Here is a 22,331-nt window from a genome sequence, read left to right on the forward strand (position 1 = left end):
GACACACGCAGGAAGAGGGAGGAGGCCGCGCCAACGTAGCTGCAAGGTCAAGCGTGCTCGAGAAAGCGGGTGGACTTTCTCCTGCCGCGTGATTATGCCATTTCCGGCTGGAAGTGATGCAAAAGGGAATTCCGCCTAGTACATGAGGGCGCTGGCGGTCATATCCCCGCAAGATCAGTATTTCAGTCGTGAATAGATTGTAGGAAGAGCTCTAGTCGTCTAGGAAAAGAGTTGTAAGTTGCTTAGTAATAGGAAAAGAAGCGTCTCCGTTGGCTATTTTTTTAAATAATAGATGCTATGGTTGCAAGCTCTGGGTTGGGAAATACCTTGGGAGCTAGGGAACAAGGACAGATCTCTGCCCTTTGGAGACAAGTTGTAATTCTAGAAGATCTTCAGCCACCCCTTGAAAGTTGGAAAACCTAAAGTCAAAAGGCTGTGAAATGTCGGAAGGAAAATATTTTGGAGTTATAGTGGAAAAGATTGGAACACAAACCTGAAATGGATCACTGAGTGCAAGGCTGATGTCAGCATGCCCTTAGGTGGTGCACCTCTTTGGGCCCACTGCTGCCAGTATCCCCTGCCCACTCACTTGCTAGCAATCCACCACCAGGCTCCTTGCTGCGCACGATGCCTGGGGCCACTGGGGAAAGGTCTGCACTAAACTACGAGCCTGAGCACTGTGGGTGGTTTGTGAGCAAATGGAAAAGATGCATACAGGTGGCAGGAGAGTTTAAATGTCTGATGGTGGGCAGAGGAATAGACCTGGAACTCTCTACTTGGGACTTATTTGTGAATCCATCCAAAATCATCCAGGATAGTTGAAAAGCACATCCCAAAACAAAGTTTGGACCACCACATATCATACACCCCTATGATGAGACTTGGCACTCATAGAGGACATATTCTTTCCCTAGCCCAATGTCCAGTTCTTGTGTTGCTCCAATGTGGGGTTTCCCCTGGGCACTGACACAGGCAGACACTGGGGCTAAGCTGTGGCCAAAGTGTGGCCAGGATAGCTGCAAAGATGTGGAAAACAGAACTGTTTAGGAGGGCAGTCTGAAATTTAGTCTTTGTTTTGTTCCTTTTATGTTACATTGTTTATTGCATTGATCATCAGTTTTGCCGGTTATAGGAAACATACTTTTTTGTGTACTGTTTTATTGCACTATTTTAAAATTTATTATCCTCCTTGTATCTCAGTGAGGCCAGATTATAAATGAGGGACCTCTCCCCCCATCCCCACTCCCGGCATGGACACAGATTGTGTGTTGGTTTTTTCCCCACTGGATGCTGCTATTAGGAATCTGGAAAACCTTGCTATTTATTGCCATGCTGGAAAATCTTGTGGAACTAACAAGAGAGCATGTAGAACTTCCTTAACCTGGAAGTAAGCCCTTGTATACACACACCTCTGTGCACATCCCATAGTCCTGGAGTGCAGTCTCAGTCCTTGAAGCCTCATTTGATCTCCCAGATGAGAACTGCCTGGGCTGTTTTAGGAGTTGTATGTTTTTAGTCAAGATTAAATAGGAAAACTAGGACACAACAATATAGAAAGAAAAGCCAATTCCCAACAATAACTAGATGAACTGGCTTACATTTAATTAACTCCTGTGTTTTATAAATGGTGAGGATGTCCATCAGTGAAAGAAATAGGCATGAAACTCATAGAATTTGTGCCTTCTGCCTTTTTGGTCATGATCTCTGAGGTCTCTGATTCCTCCTCTAGTTAAGTCATACAAAGACTTGATTGCATCAGTTTTTGTATAAGAATCCTGAATGTCAAGTAAGTTAGTTTGTGGCCGAGCCACCCCACAGTTAGGAATCCATCCTGGCGTCAGGCTTCTTGGTGGGGTGTCTTCAGGATCTTCAGGACTAGAAGCAAACTTAAGATCCTGAAGGTTCCCATGCTTTCCATAATTTAGGTCTGTTGAGGCTGGTTTACTGAGAATGGCAGGATGGTGCCATACTATGTACTTATCTAGATGAGAGGGTTTCAGGTCTTCATAGTAAATTGACTCTGTAGGCTTCAGATCCAAATCTGGATCAGGTGGTACTGCAAGCTGCCTTAAATACAGAGAATCTGTTTTCCAAGTATCTGTAATTTTCTGAAATTTATTCCATGGAGATCGCTTCTGTGCCAAATACGCTTTCCTCCTCTCAGTTCCATTTTCTGTATTTGGACACTGCTGAACAGGAATTGGCAACACTTCCCCACAGCTTAGTACCCCTTCTGAAAAGCCACGGATAACTGAGTCAGGTGTGTGCTGAAGTGGAGGCATATGAACAATTGAGGATTCCTGCTGTTGAGGGCCTGACAGGAGAGGTCGTCTGTTTTGAAGTAAGCGTGCGATGCGTCCTTCTAATGGTCTTACTTGAGAATTGTGTGATGGAAACGTTTCTCTCTAAGGAGTAAACAATTGAAAATTGATACCAGCCTGTAAGTTAACACTTAAACACAACTCTTAATCTGTGGCTACCCACAGAAAGAACATTTGCTGCCATTAGTGACAGGAGGTGGGGACATATGAGATGCTTTGTCAAAGGTCTATGCAGTGCTTATTACAGGGTGCAATTGATGTGCTTCCTCCTTGCTAAAAGTATTCTTGCACAATTCTGCTACAGTGACTGCATTTAGTGATAAGTTATATTTATGAATTAGTAGATCAACTATTTGAGTTCCTTAAGAACTCGCAAGTGTATATCTTCAGGAAGGCTTATTGGATTCTAATTTCCCCAGTAGATTTAGATCTTCTTTGGTCACCTCAGTTCTTCAGTCTTCCTGAAAATAGTAGCTGGGGGATGTGTTTCTAGAGTGAACACAGAAGCAAACAATTGAGTTTCTCTGTCATCTCCCAAACTATTTTTAGCAATCTCTTTTTTGTCATCCAAATGCTTCCCTGGATGGTTTCATGCTCCAAATTATCTGTCTGTCTTTGTTTTAATGCTTTTAGCAACCTGCTTCCCAAAATCTCTTTTTGCATGCCTAGTTATTGACTTGTATTTCTTTTGCCAGAGACTGTTGCCCCTCCTGTTCAATTAATTGGAGCAGAACTTCTACTTTTAAAACAGAGTCTCCTTACATTTTATAGCTTCCTTAACTTGCGCTGTGTACCATGTGGGTCTTCTTTTAGTCTCGGTAGTGCCTTTCTTAACCTGTGGAATACATTCTATCTGGGCTTCAATTAATGTGGTTTTAAATAGCTTCCAAGCATCCTCTAAGGATTTTACTTTTCTTCCCTTTTCAGCTTCCTTTTAACTGTTCCCTTAATTGTTTTAAAGTTCTCCCCTTTGAATTCAAGTGTTACAGTTTTGGACTTGAAGGCTAATTTTCCATTGACATGAACACTGAACTTATACCATTATGTTCTCTGTTCTCTAAAATGCAACAGTCTCTTCTCTCACCAGGTCTTGAGACACACTCAGAACCAAGATCATTATCCCTCTTGGTTTGCTCTGTGATCAACTTCATAAGGTTCCTTAGCATGTTCATAGCTAAGTTGGACTTTAGGGACCCTCTAAAGTCTAAACCCTAACTAATCTTTCTTCATTAACTGGTCCTGTCTTATTGCTCACTTTCTCTATGACAGTCATTTTTTCATGAAGGAGAAATCAATATAGACAGAGTGAAGCTAACAACAGGGCATTTTCATTATACACCAACCTGCCTTTCATGACACAGGAGTGTTCTTGCAAGGCCTTCTTCTGTCCCAAAGCATCATGGAGAGAACAGAGTTTTTCAAAAGTGGCCATGGAGTAGCCTTTTCTGTTGTGTATGCTGGGCTGGATGCCTATGACACTTCCACTCACTTGGGTCCTGTGATTCCAACAGAGAGAGACTTCCTTCAACAAATTAATTTTTTTCTCCATCAGGGGAATCTTTTATCCATCATAAAAATAAATTCATCATTGGAGGATGTCTTTTTTCCTTGAAGAAAGTCACAGGAGAGGATCTTAGGATCCAACTTGGTGGAGGGACTCATGGGATCTATCCCACATCTTTTGAGCCTCTATGGCCAAATCTTTGCCATATGATATTTCAGGCACAAGAGTGACTTATGGAAGCAGCCTTTTGCAAATGTGAAATGGAAAATAGATGTGGTAAGGCAAGAATTGTGCTTGGAGTCTTTTTATTGACCTTTTCATTGCTTTCATTGGCCTGCATGAACAACTTGAGCTCCTACCGCCAATACCAATGTGTAAGGTTGGGTTGACAGGGGTTGCCCTACTTACCAGATCAACGTTTATGCCTAGTTCCCCAGTTGCTCTACCAATTGTCTTGACATCATGATCATCCAACAGCAGGGGGTTCATAGAACCTGTGCCTTGAGCAGAATTTGACACACATTTAAATAAGTAAAATGCAATCTTATATACATATTTTCAAAAAGTGCCTAAGCAGTTTCTCTAAGCTGTCTATTTCTGAGGAATCAGAATTTGTGTGATATTTTTTTCAGAAGATATATATACTTGTATCTTGAGGTCTATCACTTCAGTATCTTGAGCTCATTACTTCAGACTTTTTATTAAAAATACATACCGTACCTGTGAAGTCACGCTTATAAGAGGATAACCAAAGAGCCTTCTTTACATTTTCCAACATATTGGCAGCTCTAGCTGATATATTAAGTTCTGGAATTTTGAAAGTAGATTTAGGAAACTCTGGAGCATTTGAATCATATGCTGGGTGGTGTTGCTCAATTCCAGGAAGCTGGAATTTTTAAAAAATGAAAAAATATTACTTTATGGATTATAAGAGCATGCTGTATGACAAACAAGCAGTTTTAAAAATTAACTGGAAAATACTCTTAAAGAAAAAGATGCTATGGATATGCTAACTACACTTTCTGAGTAAGAGTTTAGAGTTTAAGGATCAATAGAGCTAGCTTGTAGTAGTCAGGAGCACGGACTTCTGATCTGGCAAGCTGGGTTTGAATCCCTGCTCCCCCACCTGCAGCCAGCTGCATGACCTTGGGCTCGGCTCTCTCAGCCTCACCTTCCTCACAGGGTGTCTGTTGTGGGGAGAAGAAAGGGAAGGCAATTGTAAGCCACTTTGAGACTCCTTCTGATAGATAAATGTAGTATATAAGAACCAATTCTTCTTTTTCAGTATGAATAATTAATACCCAGCCACCACAACAATTGGTGTACATTATATTGTTGAACAGAACTGAATAACTGATTGAACTGAACAACTCAAATAATTTGTTTCAAATAGCTTTGATTTTCTAATCCAACTGGCTTAATGTTTTTCTTAATGTTGCCTTTCCTTAATGTTGTAGTACCAGTTACTTACATAAACATGCCCATTTTTGCCTGACCATGCTTTCTTATGCATGTCCAGAGGTTTGCTGCCATCTTCATCATACCTGTCAGGTTTACCTGTTAAATGTGATGGAAAACAACTCCAGTTAATAATAATAAACCTTATTGGCATAACAATAAGAGGCAAGTACAGCCAAGCAGGGTAAAATTATAATAGAATAAAGGACGCTAATATTATAGACTAAAATACAGTAAAATCAGCTGATTAAAACATCTGGCTCGATAAACAGCCATTAAAAATTCAGCTACACACGATGTGTGTGTGTAACAACTCCAGTTATTTTATGGATTTGTTTGGCTTAAACTTGAGCTTTTGTCATGGTGTGCCATCACATGAACATATGGAAGACTTCAAGAATTTATCAAGAGAAGGGTTAGTGTATAACTAGACATGTGTGCTCCCCCTTCAAGGATCGCTGCCTTGTTGTGGCAAGGGGGCTTGCGTAGTTCAGTGAAGCTATGAGCTATGCCGTGCAGGGCCACCCAAGACGGACAGGTCATAGCTGAGAGCTCTGACAAAAGGTGATCCACTGGAGAAGGCAATGGCAAACCACTCCAGTATCTTTGCCATGAAAACTCTATGGACAGTTCCAATAGGCATAACGATATGACGCTGGAAGATGAGCCCCTCAGGTCGGAAGGTGTCCAATATGCTACTGGGGATGAGCAGACGGCTAGTACGAGTAGCGCCAGAATGAATGAAGCGACTGGGCCAAAGCCGAAAGGACGCTCAGTTGTGGAAGTAACTGGTGGCGAAAAGACAGTCCGATGCTGTAAAGATTTTTATTCCATAGGAACCTGGAACGTCAGATCCATGAATCAAGGCAAGCTGGACGTGGTTAAACAAGAAATGACAAGACTGAACATCGACATTTTAGGAATCAGTGAACTAAAATGGACAGGAATGGGTGAATTTAATTCAGATGACCATCAGGTATACTACTGTGGACAAGAATCTCGCAGAAGAAATGGAGTAGCCTTCATAATCAATAAGAGAGTAGGAAAAGCAGTCTTGGGATACAATCCCCAAAATGACAGAATGATCTCAGTTCGAATCCAAGGCAAACCATTCAACATCACAGTGATCCAGGTCTACGCCCCAACCACTGCTGCTGAAGAGGATGAAGTTGATCAGTTCTATGAAGCCCTACAACACCTTCTAGAAGCAACGCCCAAAAATGATGTGCTTATCATCATGGGGGATTGGAATGCTAAAGTAGGAAGCCAAAAGATAACCGGGATAACTGGCAAGTTTGGCCTTGGAGTACAAAATGAAGCAGGGCACAGGCTGGTAGAATTTTGTCAAGAGAATACAATGGTCATAGCAAACACTCTTTTCCAGCAACCCAAGAGACGACTCTACACATGGACATCACCAGACGGTCAACACAGAAATCAGATTGACTATGTGCTCTGCAGCCAAAGATGGAAAAGTTCTATCCAGTCAATAAAAACAAGACCAGGAGCTGATTGTGGTTCAGATCATGAGCTTCTTGTTGCAAAATTTAGGCTTAAATTGAAGAAAGTAGGGAAAAGCACTAGGCCACTCAGGTATGAACTAAATCATATCCCCGACGAATACACAGTGGAGGTGACAAATAGATTTAAGGAATTAGATCTGATAGACAGAGTGCCTGAAGAACTATGGACGGAGGTTCGCAACATTGTACAAGAGGTAGCAACTAAAACCATCCCAAAGAAAAAGAAATGCAAGAAATCAAAATGGCTGTCTGAGGAAGCTTTACAAATAGCTAAGGAGAGAAGGGAAGTGAAAGGCAAGGGAGAAAGAGAAAGATACACCCAATTGAAAGCAGAATTCCAGAGAAAAGCTAGAAGAGATAAGAATGCCTTCTTAAATGAACAGTGCAAACAAATAGAAGAAAACAATAGAATGGGGAGGACCAGAGATCTTTTCAAGAAAATTGGAGATATGAAGAGAACGTTTCATGCAAAGATGGGTATGATAAGGGACCAAAATGGTAGGGACCTCACAGAAGCAGAAGAGATTAAACAAAGGTGGCAAAATTATACAGAAGAACTATACAAGAGCGAGCTTAACATCCCTGATGACCACAATGGGGTAGTTACTGACCTGGAGCCAGACATCCTGGAATGTGAAGTCAAATGGGCCTTAGGAAGTCTGAGCAACAATAAAGCTAGTGGTAGTGACAGCATTCCAGTTGAACTATTCAAAAACTTAAAGGACGATGCAGTAAAAGTGCTACACTCAATATGCCAGCAAATTTGGAAAACTCAACAATGGCCACAGGATTGGAAAAGGTCAGTTTACATTCCAATCCCAAAGAAGGGCAATGCCAAAGAATGTTCAAACTACCGCACCATTGCACTAATTTCTCATGCTAGCAAAGTTATGCTCAAAATCCTACAAGCTAGGCTCCAGCAATATGTGGACCGAGAACTTCCAGAAGTACAGGCAGGATTTCGAAGAGGCAGAGGAACTAGAGATCAAATTGCCAACATACGCTGGATCATGGAGAAAGCTAGGGAGTACCAGAAGAACGTCTACTTCTGCTTCATTGACTATGCTAAAGCCTTTGATTGTGTGGAGCACAACAAATTGTGGCAAGTTCTTAAAGAGATGGGAATACCAGAGCATCTTATTTGTCTCTTGAGAAATTTATATGCAGGTCAAGAAGCAACAGTGAGAACTGAACATGGAATCACTGACTGGTTCAAAATTGAGAAAGGAGTTCGGCAAGGCTGTATACTGTCGCCTTGCCTATTTAACTTGTATGCAGAGCACATCATGAGAAATGCGGGATTAGAGGAGTCACAAATTGGGATCAAGATTGCAGGGAGAAATATCAACAACCTCAGATATGCAGATGATACCACTCTAATGGCAGAAAGTGAAGAGGAACTAAAGAGCCTGTTGATGCAGGTGAAGGAGGAGAGTGCGAAAGTTGGCTTGAAACTCAACATCAAGAAAACAAAGATCATGGCATCCGGCCCTCTCAATTCCTGGCAAATAGAAGGGGAAGAAATGGAGATAGTGACAGATTTTATTTTCCTGGGCTCCAAGATCACTGCAGATGGGGACTGCAGCAAAGAAATTAAAAGACGCTTGCTCCTGGGGAGGAAAGCTATGGCAAATCTAGACAGCATCCTAAAAAGCAGAGACATCACCCTGCCAACAAAAGTGCGTTTAGTCAAGGCTATGGTCTTCCCAGTTGCAATGTATGGCTGCGAAAGTTGGACCATAAGGAAGGCCGAGCGTCAAAGAATTGAGGCTTTTGAACTCTGGTGCTGGAGAAGACTCTTGCGAGTCCCTTGGACTGCAAGGCGAACAAACCGGTCAGTCCTAGAGGAGATCAGCCCTGACTGCTCTTTAGAAGGCCAGATCCTGAAGATGAAACTCAAATATTTTGGCCACCTCATGAGAAGGAAGGACTCCCTGGAGAAGAGCCTAATGCTGGGAGCGATCGAGGGCAAAAGAAGAAGGGGACGACAGAGAATGAGGTGGCTGGATGGAGTCACTGAAGCAGTAGGTGCAAACTTAAATGGACTTCGGGGAATGGTAGAGGACAGGAAGGCCTGGAGGATCATTGTCCATGGGGTCGCGATGGGTCGGACACGACTTCGCACATAACAACAACAAGACATGTGTGCTAGGACCACATAAATGAGGCCCATTCATTCCTTGGGTCCAAATTCACTATGAGAAAGATAATCATAAGAAAGAAACCTCCCTTTTATCATATTTAACTCCTCTTCTAAAGGACATACAAGTTTTTGCTTGTAGTACACAGTCCAAGGGGAATAACACACACTTTGAAGAGATCTTTAAAAGAAAAGGGTGATACTAATAAATAATAAAAAATATTTTATAGTACATCAGGACAGCTGACAACAAGATCAAATATATACCAAATAATTTAATTTACAAAATTGAAATAATTAATTTATGCTAACAAACCATTACCGGGGTGGCTTAATTTAATGGACGGATTAAGATTTTGGGAATGGGGTGACAAGTTTGAGGACAGAGACTGCAACTTAGCAAAATAATCAGTGTTTTATTCAGTGAACCATCAAGACACAGATATGCAGTCAGAATAACAGGGGTAGACAAATGTAGCACCAAACAAGCAATAGGAGATGAGATATCCCTGTGTGTGTACACACATGTGCCACATATAGTTCAAGGGATAGGTCTGGGTGAGGAGAGCAAGGGAAAACTGCAGGTAAGGCACGGGGTTATAATTCTGCATGGGAAAGCCATCTGGATAATAATTTCCAAGAGTCTTAGGTGTCTGATAACCTTCCTACTCAAACTTGGAGGCTTGGGGTTTCAGGAGGGATGCTGGCTGAGGCCACATGAGAATCCAAGCAAATAGATCCAAATAGAATTCCAAAGGAAAGATCCAGAAAAGAGTCCAGGGGAAAAGCAAGTGGAAGCAGAAGGCCTGCTAACCCCCAGGTGAGGCCATGGAGCTCTCCTAGAGTTACAATTGTATTACAGAGATGAGTTCCACAAGAGAAAATGGCTGCTTTGGAGGATAGCGTGTGTATGGCATTATAATCTGCTGAGGTGTCTCCCCTTCCCAAACCCTCTCCTCCTTAGGCACCACCCACAGTTTTCTTGGCATTTTCCCACCCAGAACTGGCAACCCTAGCAACTATATGGCAGGGGCTGAGGATCACTGAACAAAGATGCTCAGAGTATGCAGCCAAGCAGGGCTTCAAGGTCAGATTACTGAACATGGGTTGGAATAATGATAGCTCTTGAGAGGAGCCAGGAATAAAACGAACCAAGCATTTTATTTATTTTTAGTATCCTGGGCTGGGAGAGAAGTGACATCAGGGGAAAAAAAAACCCTGCCTGATTGGTACAGGAGGAGATTTGAGGCAGAAGCTCAGTCAGAAAGTTCAACCCACAAAGTTTTCGAATTAAGGAGATCAGGAAGGAGGGCCTTAATGCAGATTAGTGTCATCTTCCAGAGTAAAATTCCTTAATTTATACACTGAGATACAGTAGCTAGCTCTGGGTTGGGGGTTGAAAATTTAAGGGGTGGAGCCTGGGGACAGAGGGGTTTTGGATAGGGCAGGAACCTTAGCAGGGTATAATGCCATAGAGCCCACTCTCCAAAGCAGCCCCATTCCCCCCAGGGGAACTCTGATACTGGTCATCAGGAGGAGGATGACAGGTGCCATTTGGAAGTTGACAAGCCTAGGTTGAGATCACTAGGCATTTTTTGGAGAAGAAAGGGGAAGGCAAGGTGACAGAGTTAAAATAGTATGAGAATTGCAGGTATGCCTAGTTGTCTCCATTTCTCTTTGGGTCTTTCTGAGCCAGATATCACCTTGTCTGGGCTTTTTCGTATCATTAGTAATCATAAGAAAACCTTAATAATATCCAAAGTGACTACTCACCCACTACCTGATTGGCCCTCAGCCAGGAATGGCCAACCCTGGTAATTTAGCCACAATCAGGAGGCAGCCCATGGCCAGGAAGGGCTTAATAAGAGATCAGCTCTCTACCTCCAACTTCCTGCCTGTTTCAGAAGTTTGCTGGGTGGAAGCTGGCCTCAGAGCATACTGCGCTGCCAGTACATTGCCATGGCTGCCTGGCCTCTTTCAACACTGAGAACATGGTGGGGTGCAAACTGCCTCCTCCTGGGGCAACCTCTGTGTGCCTTCTGGAGATGGGGAGCTGCAGAAGGACCAGAAATGGTTTATAATCCCTTCCTCTCCCCACAACAGAAACCCTGTGAGGTATGTGAGTCTGAGAGATCTCTGAGAAAAACTACTCTGAGAGAACAGCTTCTAACATTACTATGACTGGCCCAAGGTCACCCAGCATGTGGAGGAGCACAAAATCAAATCCAGCTCACATTAGATGCTGCTGCTTAAGCACTACACCAAGGTGTACAAATTGCCATTGTCTTAAAGAGATGTAGCTAGAATACAGGCAAAAGAACCCGTTGCAAGAGTGTGGTATAAGTCTTGCTCAATGACTATTATGGGATTATTTTCCTTTAAATTTGGACCTTCTGGCCAATGGCTTCTCAGAGCAGTCCAAGGAGGGAGACACTCAGGTATCTCACATCTCACATGAAGAGGTGATTGTGTAGTTAATAAACTTTGCAATTTCAGAAGGGAGGAATGTTTTTGTCTTCTGTGTGTGTGTGTGTGTGTGTGTGTACGCGTGCATAGAGGGGAGTGCCACGCAGCCGCTTTCTCTGTTCCAAGCAGCCCTTTCCTCCAGGGAAACTGACCTGCAGTCTGGATAAAAGCTTTCAATTCTGGGGCTTCTCCAGGTCTTATCTGGAGGCTGGCATCCCTGAACAGTGTTAGGGGTGCCAGCCTCCATCTGGGACATGGAGATCCCGTTTCTGGGGTTTCTCAATGGTAAAAAAGTTGAGAAGAACTATCTTAAAACCGCCTGCAGCGCCGCGGACTAAATAAAACAGTAAGGGCTGGTGGGGAGGAGTTAGGGTGGGCTCTGTCCGGGATAAAAACTCGGAGGAGTGAATCAGGAACCGCGAAGCGGGTCCTGATTAGATCCTCCGAGTGCCACTCCAGGGCCAAGTGTCCAATTGGGAGGCATGCAAAGCTCCAGGTGGCTCCAGGTGGGAAACAAAGATAAATGCTGTGTGGCAGTAACTGCTAATAACAATAAACATCAAATAATACAGAGAGAGAGGGAGAGGGCACGGAAGAGAACATAGAAGACAAAAGCATTCCTCCCTTCTGAAATTGCAAACCCTATTAAGCACACAATCAACTCTCCGTGTAGGAAATACCTGAGTATCTTCCTCCTTGGATTGCTCTGAGAAGCCATTGGTCAGAAGGTCCAAATTTAAGGGAAGAGAATCTGGTAGTAGTCAATGAGCAGGTCAAAAAAGACTTACGCCATCCTTCTGCAGCAGCTTCTGTGTTCTACATCTCTTTAAGGCAATGGCAACATGTAAACCTTGGTGTGGATTAGTAGTAACTTTGGACATTATTAAGGTTTATTGATGGTGATCATACTGATGATGATATGTGTATCTTCAGTATCTCTCTGCTTTGTTCTAGTAAACACCTCAAGAGCTGTTTTTAAAGGACTGGAGTAGCAGACTCCCCCGCTTCCACCCCATCTCTGCAGGGGGGGAGGGGGGGTAAGGGATCTTCAGAACTGGTCATAGTGAAGCAGAGAGAGGAAAGCAGATCGCTCACACACACTCTCACAGAGCAAAAAGGAAGGTGCCCCCTATGGGAATGACTGCTTGTTTCAATCCAGGTGCCTTTCAGCACCGAAACATTTCATCACTGGCATGCAAACAATCATTTTTCTAAAAGCCCAACCCCCCCCCCCTTTCTGGGCAGGTTTGGCTGGAAATTCTAAAGATGCGCGTGAGAGAGGGACAGAATGTTCAGATTCCCAAGAAGAGGCATTTTTGCAAATTCATTTTGCCAAGAAAATAAGTAGAGGAGAAAGCAGATTTCAAAGTTATGAGGAATTAATAGGACAGCACTGGGATGTCTATGAAGTTGTCTGAACCCAGGAAAAAAACACAGCAACATCAGGTAATGAAAGTGGCATTTAAGGCAATTTTAAAAACTCCGTATTCTGCTCCTTCTTCTTATCTTTAGCTGATTTTCATCTTAATTGAACACAGAAATGATCATGGAAGTTAGGGGAGAGATTGTTCAACTTTCAAAACGGTATAGCCGTGCAAATCCTGAATGGAAAGACATCTTGAATATGTTCAACATACGAGTTCCTCTAACAGCCAATCAAAACCATCCAGATTGCATCTTCTCCCATCCCCCATGCCACCTGCCTCTTAATCCTCTGCTATATTTATTTGAGAAGACAATCTACAATTCCCAGAAGCGAATGCTGGCAGGGGCTTCTGGGAATTGTAGTCCATGGACATCTGGAGGGCCACAGTTTGACTACCCCTGATCTACAGTGATCCTATCTGCACAAGTTTTATTAATCTCAGTTTGACATAGCATAACATTTAATGCATAAGACCAATGCTTTCATGCATGCTGAATAATGCACTTTCCACACACTTTCGTTGCTCTTTAGCAATTATTTGCATGTGGCTTTTGTCATTTCACATTTTAAAAATCCCGTTGTGAAGTGGATTGGAAGTATATTACTCTGTGTGAGTGAAAAAGCCAATACGATGTCTTACCTCCAGTGTAAACATTATCAGGCTCAGAAGGGTGGACATAGGGATGAAAAGGATGAAAGCGGCTCTCGACGAGACTAGTACCTGGAACCCTTAGAGGCAACTTATATTTGGAACTCGTATCCCTGGAGAACAGAAAAGATCTGATAAGGGTTCATGAGGGAGCAGAGTTTTCAGTATTATATGGTATTGGTACGCCTGGCTGGATTTTAGACAGAGAGATGACATATCTTCATTTTAGAAACATATTGGTTTCTCTAAAAGAGAGGGCTGATCAAAATGAGAGATGGCTATATTGCAATCATGCCTCTCTGCCATGGAGTCTAAGCTGGTGTACACTCCCAGGTGATCTCCCATCCAAAAACTGACTACATTGGCTGCAGCATATGCTTTCAGATTGTATTCTAATTCAAGTTACCAGCTTTTACTCACAGAATTCTAACAAGGAAGAGCACAGTATAAGTTATATATACTTACTCAGCTGAGTTATCTGGCAGTCTAGGAAGTCTATAAAAGATAGAGAAACAAATCAGTTACATGTACATGTACATACATTTTTAGGATCTGTATGCAGATGTGCAATAGCTAAATAACTTAAGAACTGGGTTGTATCCATGAACATTTCAAGCAGCATTCAGTCTCAAACTGGGTAGTTGTTTCTAGACACACACCCCCCATTCACAAACCCGTTGAGTGAGAAAGATGGCTGGGCACGATTCCAGAGCAATAGCAAGTAGACCGCTCTGGCAACTCTCAGCTCTAACTGGGCAAGTTGTTTGGAGTGCACTTCGCAAATGTCATCCATATATGCCTATTACCTAGAGCTGTACAAGCTAATAAGCATGGCAGACCAATCAATCTGACTTGTTACTCTAAAGCTGCTTTTTCTCTGACAGCTTCAATTATAAATTTACATTGGAGATACGGGAGTTACATGAAGCCAGGAAAAAAATGAAATTCTAAATGGTAGGAAAGGTAGGACCAACATGGGTAAGTATAGGGTTCAGCAAAGAATGCCTTGATTGTGCACTCCAATTGGAAAACAGCAACAAATATCCTTGCTTTGAATGATCAGCTGTCATATGAGGAAATTAGAGTTTATTCTTTGTACAAATGATGAGAATAAAGAAGTTATTGATGTTTACATAATATAATATTTCCACAAGATGTTTTCCCTTATTAGATGTAAATGGGGGGAAATTGCTCCCCACCTCCTACAATATATTAGCAATGCTCGCTATGATTAAGAAGATCATCCACACCTCTCATGATTTATTTCTCATGATTTATTTGTGTATGATCAGGGCTTGAAATTGTGTTTTGAATTACAAAAATGAAGATAGGAAGGAAAGTTTAATCTTCATCACCAAAAATCAACTATGTATATTCTGGTTTCTCTTCACTGTCTTATAAGCCTTAGGAAAATATTTAACTGCTGAACGTTGTGGTTTAGTTGCCCTGTTGTTGCTGTTTTAAATGCCTGTTTACTGTTGGTTGTTTAGCTGAATGAAGTTTGTAAACTGCCTTGAATGCCCTATTCTGGCAGAAAAACATCATAGATATTTATACTGATTGAAACAAGGAATTTATTTCCCAACAAGGAAAACTGGAACTAGAATCTGAACATAAATAATATTTGAATTAAATAATATGCTAAGATGGGCCTTGAACTTCCAGTATTGTTCTAATTTGCTTTAAAAAATGTATATGTAACTTTAAAATAAATTACTATAGTAACTTTGTGTGCTGTAATGCCACCAAGTGGTAAAATTATATAGTGCAGTTTTACAGCAGTGAAAAATTCAGTTAAGCCAAGAAGAGCTGGTTTTCTCTGCCCTAAGGAATCTTAAAGCAGTTTGGAATCACATTCCCTTCCTCTTCCCATAACAGTCAACTTATGAGGTAGGTGAGGTTGAAAGAGTAGTAAAAGAACTGTGACTGGTCCAAGGTCACCTAGAAAGCTTCATGTGGAGCAGTGGTCCCTAATCTTTTTATCACCGGGGACCGGTCAACACTTACCGGTTTGTTGTGGGGAGAGGAATGGGAAGGCGACTGTAAGCCGCTTTGAGCCTCCTTTGGGTAAGGAAAAGCGGCATATAAGAACCAACTCTTCTTCTTCTTAACAATTTTACTGAGGCCCGGGGGGGGGGGGTAGTCTTTTGCCAAGGGACGTCGCTGTCGCCGCTTGAGCCCCTGCTCCACTTGCTTTCCCGCCGGCGCCCCTGACTTTCCGCCGCCCGCTGGGGGACACTGCTAGCAGCAACTACAGAGTGCCACGCTGAGGGGGAACCATGGTGGCCACTGGAGAGCACCATAGGTGAGCCGGCGGCAGAATGGTAGGGCAGCCGGGGAGGAGGATGAGGAGGAGCTGCGGGCTGGTGCCAACTGATCCACGGACTGATACTGGTCCCTGGACCGGGGGTTGGGGACCACTGATGTGGAGGAATGGGGAATCAGATTCTTCATCACTTTTAACCACTATACCATGTTGGCTCTTTTAAAAGATTTTAACAATGACAATGAGAAATCTTCAGTTATTAGCTCATTGTCTGCCATCCTGAAGTGCTTAGAACATGCTTCTAAATCTGAAAACAAACTTGTCCTATGTGTCAGGGTTTGTTTTTAAATCTGGTTTCAGAAAGAATATGATTGAGTTTTTAAATGCATATTTTGTAATATCTCAATGAGAGCATGATAAAAGCTTGCTCAGCCAGGATAAAATTTTAGCACATTCCATAATCCCCTTCACAACCTATTTTGCATGAAGATACTGTCTTTGAAGCTTGGGAGGGCCCCAGTATAATTAGATATATTTGAACTATTTCTTTGTTAAATTGCTATATGCTATATATGAAATATCTTGAATGCTCTAAAAGCATGTTATAAAGTTGTCATCCTCCAGGTTGGGCCAGGTGATCTCTCAGGATTCCAACTAAACTACAGATGACAGAGATCAGTTCCTCTGGAGAAAATGGCTACTTTCAGAGGGTGGAATCTGTGGCTTTGTGCTCTGCTGAGGTCCCTCCCCCCTCTAAACCCTGTCCAACCCAGGATCTATCCCCAAATCTCTGGGTAGTTCCCAAACAGGAATTGGCAATCTTACCCATGCAAAGTATTACTAGTGTCCATATGTAACACCTGACATTCACCAGCATATTCAATGGAATTCTTAGGACACAGGATTGTCAAAGAACAGCTACAATGTGATGCCCCAGCACAAGGGAACAACCCACACATTACTCTGAGTTGATAAGTGTCTGCTACCAGCATTCTTGCATTAGAAGTGTCCATTTCTGGTGCTCTACGGAAACCAGAGGCTCAAGTACAGTGTAAAGAGTAAAGTGCCAAATGCCTGTATTTAAATTCTGTCCTTTGAGATCTTATAAGACAAGCCTTTGCTGTTAAACTTTTGCCCAGCAATTACTACAGCGCTGATGTCACAGATGCAAGATTTCTATATCACTGCCACTGTAAGAAGCACCGCAGAACTTTCGTGTTCATGTTTAACATATTGTAGATAAGGAAAATTCACATATTCTCCCTGATTCAAATTATTAAAATAAAATATTGAGCAGTACAAGTACATGAAGAGCACAGAAAGGTAACCTACCTTAGTGGGGCATATTGGGTAGAATTATAGTAATCGTGTTTATTATCAAATATATATGGTGGCTCATAATTTCTATGAGTCTCTGGCAACATGGGCTCACTTCCTCCATATTTTTGTCCTGATTTCAAGACTGGCTTACATAGCTGGAATGTATCCCTTAGTTCTTCATACCTGAAATGAGACCAACTATCTGAAACAAATAGATGTAGCAATGGCAGTCTAAGTGACTGAAGCTTATTTTACAGTGCTTCTACAATACCTATAATATCTCTTCCATGCTATCAGCTTAGCTTAGAAACCACTGGCAAATCAGTTTGTTCTACCCAGTAACCTAACATTAGCACTCTGTTTTGGACAATGGAATAATTTCTCTGCTTTAAATCACAGAAATTTAATATTCAATCCTTTTAAAAAGCTCCTTCTATTGTTTCCTCATTCATTGTTATGGTTTTGCCCCCTAAATGTGAATGAAAATGAAAAATCTGCATTTGGAACGTAACTAGTAAAAACCTGATCTAAATACACTATTTGATAATCTCAGAAGGAAAACTAATTTTAGTGAAATAATCTCTGGTATTTAATAAGGAATCAAATAAACCATATCTGACTATTATTTTTGGCACCTTGCTATTCTGATTTCTGTTCCTTGAGTTGTTGGGATACCCATACAAAGCTCTATCCTCCTTCTTAGCCTCCAACAAACTTACAAGACAGGATGGACTGAGAGGGGATGGCTCAGAGAGAACAACTGGCCCAGCTATAAATTTCAGGGCAGAGTGAGGGTTAGAATTCAAGTCTGCTTGATCCAATCCAGTACTCTCATCACTGTGACACACTGGGTCTTTATGTTAGTCCCGTTATCTGCCAATTGAACTATTGTTAGTTGCAAAGCAAAATGAATGTGTTCTTAGTATAAGGCAAAAGAATAACCAACTGGATAAAAGATACAGAAGTAAACAAGGAATAGTGTTTCTTACCTATCTGGCAGCAAAGGCGGTCCAGGAGGTATATGGAGTGGAGTCAGGTGATTAGTCGTTTCTATCGTTTTTGTTATTAATGCTGTTCCATCTTGTACATCATTGTAATAGGACAACATTGGGTAGACTTCCATCTTTAATATCAACAAAGAGGATGCATAGATATAACATTCAGGGATCAAAGCAAATTGATCTGCATTTGCACCTTCTGGACTGACATGTTCTGTTTGAATAGTTCTGTTCAAATAGCTTTGAAACAATGCCTAATGGCTTTCATTATTGCAACGGGCTAGCCGGAAGAGGGAAGTCTAGCACATGTGCAGCCCCTTAAATAAAGGGGAGTTCCCGACTCTTCCTCTGCGCCCCTCCATCAGCACAGGAACTAGCCCAACTCATCTGGTGCCCCTGGCCACCTGCACCCTTGATGGGCATCTTGTGGCCAGGCGCATGCTTGCTCTCTCTCGGCCCTGCCCACTATATCCACAATGGTGCGGCACCAGGTAAGTCAGGACCGTCCTTATTGCAACAGATTGCCTTTTCAGAGCACAGTGTAAAACGGTGGGCACATAGAGATGTAGCCCAATAGAAGGAGGTGGGCATCTATTTCAGATTTCCTACCCCAATTTCTCTCTGATGCTCTTTCTAAGGATCTCCTGCCCTCCAGGAGCAGCATTCTGAGAAGATCAGAGAAGGCAGGAATGTTCCATTCCACTGGTGGAAGCGCAGGTGCCATTCCTGATCCTCTCTCTTTGATTTAAAAGATAAATTACAGTTTCAAAGATTCTTACCAAAGGGTTTTCAGAAAGCCCAATCGGAGAGATTCAAAGGTATTATGGTGTGGCCCAATGACATGAACCTCACATGACTTTTATTAAACCAGCTAATTCATGATGTAAGGGATTTCTGAATAATACTTCCCCCATAATGCAAGCGTTCTGCTTGTTTTGGCCTTTCTTAGATTTATTCTGAGCATAATGCCATTTATCCATGACTTATCTCTCAAGGTAGTGTCTATGAGAACAATGCTGAAACAGTAAGGAACAATACATACTGGCAGATCTGAAACCTAAAAAGCAAAATTTTCAGGGATATTTTGTTCAAGATTCAAGACCTCCTCCACATGCAGCCAGTTGGATGGGAATTGTTCTTGCAGAACAATTCTCTTAGAGCTCTCTCAGCCCCACTACCTCACAGGGTAACTGTTCTGGGGGGAGGAGTCCACCTTGGGACTGCTTTGGGTATTGAAAAGCAGGGTGATTCCTGGATATATCTGGGTTGCTGAATAAACTACTAAAGTACTTTTCAGGTATATTTTTGGGGGTATCTGAATGCATGCCCCTACTTCCTGATCCTTTTAATGAAGACCTCAAGGTTTGAACCTGGGATCTTCTGCATGCAAAGCAAATAATCTAACACTGAGCCATGGCTCCTCTTTGTTCCAGGAACAGAGCTACTGAGTTTAGTTACCTTTGGATTAATATGTATGTGTAAAGTGCAATCAAACAGCAGCCCCAGGAAAGGGCTCTCAAGGCAAGTGAGAAGCAGATGTGTTTTGCTGTTGCCTTCCTCTGCATAGCCTTCCCTTGGTGGTCTCCCTTTCAAATATCTACCCTGCTTAGCTTCTGAGATCTGAGCAAGCTTTACTATTCTTCCTTCCCTCCTAGATGAGAGAATACTGTCATTGTTGTATTTGATTCATCTACACATTACTAACAAAACCATGCCAGGACACAAACAAGTAGTTTACAAGTCAGCATTACTCCTAGCTGGATTATTACACAGAGAGAGATGTTGTCCCTGGATGTTTCATCTTCAACCAATTTACAATTCTCTCTCCTCCACTCTGACTGCAGGTTCCGAACTCCCTTCTTTCTTACAACTGGAAGGATGTTATCTCTTCAGAACTCATCATCATCTTATTCAGAACAGTCTTAATGAGTTGTTAACTACCATGAGGCCATCTCCTAATATTACCAATCATGAAAGTAGCACAAGCTGAACTGGTATTCCAGAAGCTAACAAAGACACGTTTAGGGCAGAAGCCCAAAAAGCATTGTTTTGTGAGTTACTAATGTTGGCTCCTAAAAATCTGGAATTGACCCAGGATGAGACATGCTTTTTAATATGGACTGCACAAGGTATTGCCAGCAGTATTTTCATTATGAAGTATGCAAGTTTTTCACCTGAACATTAAGAGAGACTTCCGATGGTTAAAAACTGTGATGATGGAGTCATTTACCTAGGGAGGGGGTGGGATCTCTGCCACTGAAGGGGTTGAGGCCAAAGAGCCATCTTGTCAGGAACGCCCCAATTTGGATTTCCTGTACCGAATAGGAGACCAAACTACATGACCTACAAGGCTCATTTCTGTGATTCTGTGACAAGCATATGTTGGAGACCTATGCTTGTTTTCATCAGCCACCCCTTAATCCCTCAGTCATTTAATCCAAAATTCTGACATTTACAGAAAACATGATAGCGAAGAGGGAGAAACAAGTGAACCAAGAATGCCATGTTAACCCTCACACTTACCTTTCATTTTGGGGCAGTAGTCTCCTGGCCTGCTCTCCAAGTGGCCCTTGACATCACAATGCCTCAGTGTTACAAATTTGGGGGAGGGGGTGTCATAAAGTGAAAGGCAGCAAGTGATGCAAGGAGCCTGTATAAATCCAGCGCTTGAAAGCAGCTATTTGTATGGCTGCTGCTACAGTCCGGAGATCTAGAAATGAGGAAAGTGTCCTGGAAGCACTGAGGACGATGCGCTCGCCCGCCAGTCCGGAGGGTGGGGTGAAGCCGAGCGGCGGCAGCCCACGCCAGGGCCAAGAGAGGCGTCGGAGGGAAAGCCGAAAGCGGCCTCGGCTAGCCCTCCCGCGGGGGGAACAGCCGCTCCAGGGGACGTGCCTGCCGCTAAGGCCGAGAAGGAGCTGACAGGGCGCCTAACAGGCATGAAGGAGCTCCGAAGGAGAGAAAGGACCGAGCGGCCGAAGAGCCTCGGCGGGCGGGCAGCAAGAAGGGAGCCGGGAAGCGGTGGTCGAAGGGCTCAGGCAAGGACGATCCGGACATACCTGGGAAGTGGAGGGAGCTCAAGGCAAGGCGCCACTCCAGCTGGGTCCCCGTCGGAACCGGTGGATGGCAACGAGGCAAGCCTTAGCCTGCTCAGCCGTGGGGATGGGGAGCAGCCAGATGCCCGCAACCCAGCCCAGGGGCCAGCAAGGAAGTGTGTGTGTGGGGGGGGGGGGGGGTCCGAGGCAGGTAGCGCCGACCTCGAAAGGGGGAAAGGGGAAGAGGGTACTCACCTGAGAATCCCCGCGCCTGTGTTTGGGGAGTGGTCAGCTTCGTCCTCAAGGCGGTGGAGGGCGGGGCCAAGGCTAAGGGCACGCCCCCGGGCGTGACAAAGATAGCTAACAGGAGCCCGTTATAAACTTAATTGTATGAAGAAGGGCCATATCCAGTTTTACCACTGGAGTCCAAGGCTCAAGAACTGGTGAGCTATCAGAACACAACTCTGCCTCCTAGCTCTATCTAAGTCCCTTCGTGATGGCAAAATATGAGAAGCAGAAGTCAGTAAGGTTTCTCTTTTCTGCACAGTTGAGTCCTAATCAGATTAGAGGGAAACTAGAGAGTGAAATGACTAGTTAGGTGGTGCATTTATGAGGTTCTTGTGTCAGTCAGGTGTTCATCTTCAGGATTTGAAGGCAGGCTTTGCAATGGCTTGCTGCTTGTGTAGGAAGCAGATCAAGACACCATGCTACTCCATGAGCTCCATCCTTTTCATGTCACCACCACAAATACAGGAAGGACTGGAATGGAGAAGTTCATGACTGGTAGACATCATTTATACTTGCATTGTATATTTTGGCATAATGTGCTTTAATCAAGGAATGGAGCAAAGTCAAACATGTTGAGAAATGGCAAAATAATAATTAGCAAGTAGTGGAATGTACCTTCCTGCAGTTACAAACCTCAAAAATGAGTCACTCGCAGATAATTTCCTTTTTCATAGTGCAAGCCAGGAGTTGCTGAGTGCTTGGAGAAGCTCTCAGACATGCCATGGCAAGGCCATGAGGGGAGTGATTGTTCCTGGATGCACTGGCTCCGCAATGGAGGAGGGAAGTTGGGAGTCCCACCTAAGAGTTTTGTGGGCCCCTTTTGTCTATATACTGTTAATCACCTGTGGCCACCATCTGTGAATATTGGGACCACATGGAGGCCAAAAAGATTTTCTGCACACTTGGGACATTCACCATGTTTGCAGAAAAATATGTTAAA

The 22,331-nt window shown here is 43.1% G+C and overlaps 1 protein-coding gene across 3 annotated transcripts; it reads right to left on the reverse strand.

Moving 5' to 3' along the window:
• Positions 1-1,551: 1,551 nt before the first annotated feature.
• On the reverse strand, positions 1,552-21,489 carry SPMIP4 (sperm microtubule inner protein 4). 3 transcript variants are annotated; one of them, XM_077303423.1, is made up of 9 exons: positions 21,359-21,489; positions 18,063-18,196; positions 17,086-17,256; positions 13,953-13,982; positions 13,479-13,600; positions 5,297-5,382; positions 4,546-4,711; positions 4,234-4,325; positions 1,552-2,405 (listed from the first exon to the last, which is right to left on the reverse strand). In XM_077303423.1, the coding sequence occupies exons 2-9, from the start codon at positions 18,194-18,196 to the stop codon at positions 1,641-1,643; spliced, it is 1,566 nt and encodes a 521-aa protein (XP_077159538.1). In that variant the 5' UTR covers positions 21,359-21,489; the 3' UTR covers positions 1,552-1,640. The 3 variants fall into 3 exon arrangements, with proteins under 3 accessions (XP_077159538.1, XP_077159539.1, XP_077159537.1); XM_077303424.1 differs by lacking the exon at positions 21,359-21,489 and adding an exon at positions 21,128-21,282; XM_077303422.1 differs by lacking the exon at positions 21,359-21,489 and adding an exon at positions 20,595-21,282.
• Between the last annotated feature and the right edge of the window lie 842 nt (positions 21,490-22,331).

Source organism: Paroedura picta, chromosome 11 (genome assembly GCF_049243985.1).
Source record: "Paroedura picta isolate Pp20150507F chromosome 11, Ppicta_v3.0, whole genome shotgun sequence".
Classification (NCBI taxonomy): Eukaryota; Metazoa; Chordata; class Lepidosauria; order Squamata; family Gekkonidae; genus Paroedura; species Paroedura picta.

Excerpts from the sequence above, each read along its gene's own strand:
- SPMIP4 (XM_077303423.1), bottom strand. The coding sequence starts at position 18,196 with ATGGAAGTCTACCCAATGTTGTCCTATTACAATGATGTACAAGATGGA. Across the intron at positions 13,983-17,085 it reads ACCCAATATGCCCCACTAAG|ACTTCCTAGACTGCCAGATA; the intron begins GTAGGTTACCTT and ends TATCTTTTATAG. Across the intron at positions 2,406-4,233 it reads TAGGCATAAACGTTGATCTG|AGAGAAACGTTTCCATCACA; the intron begins GTAAGTAGGGCA and ends TTTACTCCTTAG.